The 6333-nt window shown below is 47.7% G+C and overlaps 2 protein-coding genes across 13 annotated transcripts; both read right to left on the reverse strand.

Moving 5' to 3' along the window:
* Positions 1–834: 834 nt before the first annotated feature.
* LOC136481890 (14-3-3-like protein) lies at positions 835–4973 on the reverse strand. 12 transcript variants are annotated; one of them, XR_010764897.1, is made up of 9 exons: positions 4129–4932; positions 3771–3851; positions 3303–3438; positions 3045–3199; positions 2756–2959; positions 2578–2633; positions 2058–2107; positions 1851–1973; positions 835–1395 (listed from the first exon to the last, which is right to left on the reverse strand). XR_010764897.1 is itself a non-coding variant. In XM_066479170.1 (9 exons), the coding sequence occupies exons 6-9, from the start codon at positions 2079–2081 to the stop codon at positions 1105–1107; spliced, it is 315 nt and encodes a 104-aa protein (XP_066335267.1). In that variant the 5' UTR covers positions 2082–2107; positions 2195–2227; positions 2578–2633; positions 2756–2959; positions 3045–3438; positions 3771–4932; the 3' UTR covers positions 835–1104. The 12 variants fall into 12 exon arrangements, 4 of the variants coding, with proteins under 4 accessions (XP_066335267.1, XP_066335268.1, XP_066335270.1 ...); XR_010764894.1 differs by having other exon boundaries at positions 2058–2227; XR_010764893.1 differs by having other exon boundaries at positions 835–1177; positions 1301–1395; positions 2058–2633.
* Positions 4974–5174: 201 nt separating this feature from the next.
* Positions 5175–6043, reverse strand: LOC136479846 (ethylene-responsive transcription factor ERF094-like). Its single transcript, XM_066477578.1, has one exon. It carries the CDS (start codon positions 5988–5990, stop codon positions 5175–5177), a length of 816 nt encoding a protein of 271 aa, XP_066333675.1. The 5' UTR covers positions 5991–6043.
* Positions 6044–6333: the final 290 nt, after the last annotated feature.

Consider the following 6333-nt stretch of genomic DNA (forward strand, 5'->3'; position numbering starts at 1 on the left):
GAGGCCTTTAATTGAATGCGGTTGCGTCGCCCGCCTCCATTAATCATTTTTGTCCGCTAGTGGTTCAACAGCACGGTGAACAAAGCTGACCATTTGCTCGATACCTTAGAACCCAGCAGGCGACCTCCTACGCCATCACCTAATATTCTATTGGCGTTAATACGAAAGATTATGTCTATTCCAACTTATTGCCCGTGGTTTGTGGTAAGCATATATGAAAACACATATTTTCCAATAAGAAGGGAATAGCAAGATTTTACATGACTAGGCTAAGTTATTAAAGGCTAGAGCACATTTCTTCTTAATACCAAAATTTCATTGGCCATTGTGAGATAAACAAAATTTTCTTTGCAGGAGAATAGAGTGGATGACATTCAATAAGTTTCCGGTGTGGACAATTATACCCACATAGAAGCGGAGGTTAAGGGTGCCACTTTCAATATGTATAGAACACAATAAAGCATCAGGACTAAATGGGTCCATACTAAACTTTAACAAGTGTTTTGGAAAGTCATAAAGGCTGATCTTATGGGTATGTTTAATCATTATCACAAGAGATCAAATAAACCCTTTATACCATAAATTTCCATATTATTTGCTTACATCCAATAAGCCTTAGTTTCAATCAAGTTTTTTACCAAGGTTACGACATTGTTCAGCTGGCTGATCGCGATGCTATGGCATTGGATTGGCAGTTGACACTGCTGGTGTACGTTGTGACGATGATGGCGACGATGGCCATGCTTCTCTTTTTGTTTTTTCCTAACCTGACAAGTGGCAACTAATAATAACTAGTATAGTGCCTATGCTAACGCCACGGCGTCATTTCGAGGATACACATGAAAACTTGAATTTTATATATACACATTAATAAAAAAAGTCAGGCTTGGCACTGTTGATGAAACTTGAAATTTATATATACACACTAATCCAAAATTTATATATACACATTATAATCATATGAACAGCTCTACGCTTTCTCTGATTCCGAATCTGACAGTTAAGATGTCACTGAGGCGCCTTGCCACTGTTGATGAAACTTGATAATGACAACCTTGCAGTGAAGACTACCTCAAGTTGCTCGGCAGAGAACAGCCTCCACTTTCAGTAAAAGAACAAAACAATGCATGTGTGGTGCTGACCATAGCGAGCATTCCTATATTTACTGATGAGAAACCTGATTTGTAGCATGAGAACTTAGTAATTAGTATAGTATTCGAGGGTGATCCATTGTAAAATACCTCTTGTCAGGGCCAAAACAAGTTTATGCGAGCTAAGGAAATAAGTCATTCTACATTACCAGCTGAAACATATTTCACTGGCATAAAAGCAAATGGCATTCACTCCCCCAAATTGTTGAAGGACCATTAACCCTACTCCAACCTGAACACAGACCTGGTCCATCACGAAACAACAAGAGAGACATGTCGTAATAGTAAGAAAGGCATATTAAAGATACTTAGTGTAACAGCACGATACAATCCTTCTAAAACAGGTCCAACATCTAGCATAAAAAAAATTTGCTCTTCCTTATGTAGCACCCAAAGTTCAAATTGAGAACCATACATTTTTTTGAGCTTCTCTCAAATTTAGAGCTTCTCTCAGATCCATAGTGTCACCATTTAGAGCTTCTCTCAAATTTATGACTCCATGGCATCATATATCATCAGCTACAAGTGAAATATTTCCTCTGCACTATTCTTTTATTTAACAAATCAAACCCTACATAAGTAGATGCAGCCAGAAGCAGCCTATGCACTCAGCCAGTTGTCGAGCTATACAATCTAGGACACATCATGTCTCAAACAGAAAATAAATCACAAAGGGAGATCGAGGAAGAAGCAGCAAACCTGTTTTGCAAGGTTGCAAGCACGATCAGGGGAGTTCAGGATCTCATAGTAGAACACTGAGAAGTTGAGGGCCGGCCCAAGCCTGATCAGGTGGGTTGGAGCCAGATCAGCAAGAGCAATATCCTACAAACAAAAAATCAACAATAATGAATCACAATTAACAAGATAAGCGCGGTGAACCTATCAACATGTACACAAAGATCAAACCTTAGCAGCTTTGTAAGCATTCATGGTGCTCTCCACAGCATCCTATCTCCCTGCAGTAAGTAACATGAGTCCCATTTGCATCCAATTCGTTTTTATCAGAGAAAAAATACCACTAAACAGATTAGACAGCATGTTACCCCTTCGACAACAGCAATTGTAGTAGACAGTGCCTGCTTAAACATGATAGAAAAAAATTACATCTAACTTTGAATTTTCCAAATTCAAGGTAAGTCTTAAAAAATATAACTTTGAATTTTCCATCTTTGAATAAAACTGCATACAGAGTCATGAACAGTATTCCTTAAAAATTATCGACAGGTAATTCTTAATTTGAATCATGAAGAGTTTGCTTTAGTGGATATCACAATCGAACTGCTCCAGGTTTAATCAACAGATGAAAAACATATACCAAAAAAAGATACCACATATAGCAAGGCAGAAACATTTGGGTCTGAATTTCTACTTACCTACACAAAAATCAACTGCAGGCAAGCATCTGACCCAATTCTAAATCACATACCTCCAAGATGTAGATAGGACTGGAACTCCTCTTCTCAGTGGAATATCATCGAACACCTACATTGCACGCAAAAGCAAAACACGATTAATTTAAACATGACTGCCTGCAATTGCTACCTGCTCAAATTGGGTGAAATGCTAGACCCAACGTAGAGAGGGAGGTAGAGAGTGGATCTCACAGCCAGAGAAAGCGTGGAGGCCAGCGACGTTGGGGAACTCTGCCGTGGAACCAGCCTCCTGCATCAAACCACTCGGCCGTGGAGCCCACAAGCGCCGGTGCACCGCCATGGCTGAAATCTACTAAGCCTGGTGTCATGAACAAAAGAAAAGCAATAATACTTGTCCTCTTGTATACGCCTTCATCTTTCTATGAGATTCGTTTACTGCAGGAACAAATTAGCATGTGAAATTTTGGAAAGAAAAAGGCGAACCAAGTGGATCTGCATGGTGCTGAAAGAAATTTCTCACCTCACATCTGTACAGGAAGAGGCAGCAGGGTTGGTGTGCACATATCATCGGCCTTCTTCCACAACCAAAATCAAAACAGGCTAAAGTAGTGACAAGTTACAACCTTGAAATCAAAATCATACAGCTGAAGGGCCTTCTTCACTATCAACGATTACCTAATATGTAGAAATAGACTCAATCAGTTAGTCAAAATAAAGAATTAGAAGAATGAAACGATATAAAATCTAACGTTTTTAATAGTCTCCTTTGCTTACATACTACCAAAGAAAGGAAGTAGGCAAGAGTAGGCTATCACTTCCCTTATTGCAGTTGCAATATATTCTGGACACATACTGGATTGTGGACCATGAAAGAAGGAATGCCATGTTTCACCACCCCAATGTGATCCAGCAATCTGGCAATTAAGAAAAAACTTGAGAAGTGGTCCACATTGTTCCCCTCGGGGAGAATCATCACACGGCTGCACGAATTGCTTTCCCGCAGACAGCTAAAGAACCAAATTATCCGATCCCTTTTTGTGTAAAATTGTACATACAGAAAAAAAAAACCATTCAACAGAGGTTGTTGTTTAATGCTAAATTATCCACTGAATAGATACAGTTCGTGGCACATCACATGGTTAATGAATCTTGTTCCAATGCAGAATGCAGGCATACCACATTTTATATTGACAATAAAAAAAACAGCTATGTCGGAAAGGGAATCGAGCATTCACTGCCATCGCACCTGATATATGTCCTCAAAAAAGAATTTCTCTGCTTCACCTGAAAGTAAGCTTGGCCTCACTTCAACTAATGCATCAACCCACTGAAGATATCAAGATAAATAGAATGGAATGATATAAAGAGAAGGTGATATCGCTTTAACTTTTAGGGAACAATTCCATCCTGCTTGTATTGCCAATTTCAGAAATCAGAAAAACGTAGATTAGGGAATAATTCCATCCTGCTTGTATTGCCAATTTCAGAAATACGCAATCCTTCATAGCTGAGACGACTAAACCAGAAGACGCTGGGAGCATAATCACAGAATAGACGAAATTTACACGAGCTAAAGTTCACTGAAACAGAAGCAGAAGGGTGACCTTTGGAGCGACAGCTCCTTGCTCTACCGCATGTGGGGGCCCGCGGTGCCTGTGCCTGCTTGGCGGCGCCCGTGACTGGACAGCGGTGCTTGCGACTGCGGATCCGGCAGCGCCTGCGCACGGTGGCTCAGCGGCGCTCGCGACTGGTGGCCCGTCCGTAGCTCGGCCAGGACGACTAACAACCGGCACGCGCACGGCCCTCCAGGCTCGCGGGCACCGCGCGACCGACGCCATTCCGCCCGGAGCCGGCCGGCCCTGCCTCCTCCTCGTGGCCGCCTACCTCGCCCCTGCTCGCGTCGCCTTGGAAGCCGTCGTTGGCGTCATGCTTCCCGGTCCCAGCTGCCGCAAGGCCGCCCAGCTGTCCAGCCGCCGCCATCTGGTCTCGCCCCGCCGCATGGGGGAGAGGATGAGTCGCGCGTGGGGAGAGGAGTCGGCGAGGCTGCTCGACCCATGACTGGAGGCGGCGGCGCTGGCCGGGCCCCTAGATGGATGCTGCTCCGCCGACCGCGCCCCTGGCTGGAATCCGCGCAGCCGGCTGCGCCTCCTGCCTTGTCTCCGGTCTAGGCGCGCCTCCTACGTTGTACCCGTCCTCGATCTAGGGTTCAGGCTAGAGGAAGAGAGAGAGATCCACGCGCGGCGGGGGTGAAGGGCGCCGCAGGCGCGTCGATTGGGGGGCAGAGGAGGCGTCGCCCGCCCTCCTGGCCGCCGCCCCGGCGCGTAGGGGAGAGGAGGACCTGGGAGGCGCGCCGGACAGAAGATGAAAAAAAGAGCGCTGAAGAGACGGAAAAAAAGAGCGAAGGAGGAATCGAACCCTGGCCGCCGAGGGGGTTCTGACTTCTGAGTCGCGCGCTGGGTGAGCGTGAGGTGGGACGAGTGATGAGGACTGATCCGATTTGGTCCGTTGAACATGAGCGAGCAAGAGAAAGGGATGTACACATTGAATCTCGTCTTTTCATTTCAAAAGTTTTATTGGGTGCATTTAGCAGAGTTTATGACCGTAGTGAATAATTTTTTGTGTGGTTGTAGACAAGTTTAATCGGTGCATTTTAGAGATCCAACTCGGATGATATCCGGAGGAGCTCCTGCATGTAATCGTCCCCAACGTCCTCCAGCTCGACAACGCCGCAGTGGCACTGGCTGGGCACCACCGTCTGCTGCAGCTGCACACTAGCCACAGCCATACTGGAGCTGAACGCGTCGGAGCATTGCTGCAGCACCGGCTGCTGCAACCGTGCCTTGGTAGTAGTACTATTGCTGACGTCGATGACAGGTGAGACGACGACCTTGCGCCTTCGCGTCCGCTTGGAGTGCCGCCGCTTGAGCGCGAGGACAGGTGAACCACCTCCTGTGCCGGGGGGCTGGAGCTGGAGCGCCCCGAGCGACTCCATCACGCGCTCGACGGGGAAGTTGAGGACGGCGGCGGCGCCGCGCGCGGAGAAGGCGGCCTGGTCGTAGGCCAGCGCGGCGGCCTCGGGGGTGTCAAAGGTGCCGAGCCACACGCGGGCGCCCTTGCGCGTGGAGTCGCGGATCTCGGCCGCGAACTTGCCCCACGGCCGCTTGCGTACCCCGATCAAGGCCTGCCGCTTCTTGCAGCGGCGGGAGGCATCCGTACCCGGGACCCGAAGCTGATTGTTGCCAGTGTTCGCGGTTGTTTTCGTGACCGCTCCCACATCTGGGGAAGTTGGGGCGGAAGGCGACGACGAGGAAGACGACCAGTCGAAGGACACCACCTCGGCGGCGGGCGCGGGCTCGGCATCGGTGCCGAGGAGGAAGGCTTCAAGCTGCAGTAGCATGTCGCTGTCGTCGTTCGTGTCGATGGCAGTGGCAGGGTAACAGTAGGAGGGGTAATGCTGCTGTTCCATATCGAGCTGATGTGTGTTCGACGAGCTACTAACTAGGAGACCAGGAGAGACCGAAGAAGATGCTAGCCGGCGGTGAGAGAGACAAGGCACGGGGGATTTATAGCCTCCCTGTCCCTGGTCCCCCGATGCTTGATGTCCTGGACCTGGAGTGTGGATGTGGATCGGAGGCAGTTATGTGTATGACCAACGTCGAAGCCGCCATTCCTTGATTTCACTGGTCAGCTAGCAGAATGGTGGCGCTCACACGGGACGTCGTCGGGCGGCCTGATAATGATAAGAGTAGCAGGACAATGGACAAACCCAAAGTACCGTAAGTCGGGCAGCTTCCTTGCTTCTTCCTTCA

Source organism: Miscanthus floridulus, chromosome 9 (assembly GCF_019320115.1).
Source record: "Miscanthus floridulus cultivar M001 chromosome 9, ASM1932011v1, whole genome shotgun sequence".
Taxonomy (NCBI): Eukaryota; Viridiplantae; Streptophyta; class Magnoliopsida; order Poales; family Poaceae; genus Miscanthus; species Miscanthus floridulus.

What these genes read in the sequence shown, in the direction of transcription:
- LOC136481890 (XM_066479171.1), bottom strand. Translation starts at nt 2,081, where the DNA reads ATGAATGCTTACAAAGCTGCTAAG. An exon ending in ATGCTTACAAAGCTGCTAAG is followed by an intron (nt 1,974 to 2,057) that starts GTTTGATCTTTG and finishes TTTTGTTTGTAG; the next exon opens with GATATTGCTCTTGCTGATCT. An exon ending in CTTGCAACCTTGCAAAACAG is followed by an intron (nt 1,396 to 1,850) that starts GTTTGCTGCTTC and finishes GTGATGGACCAG; the next exon opens with GTCTGTGTTCAGGTTGGAGT.
- LOC136479846 (XM_066477578.1), bottom strand. Translation starts at nt 5,990, where the DNA reads ATGGAACAGCAGCATTACCCCTCCTACTGTTACCCTGCCACTGCCATC.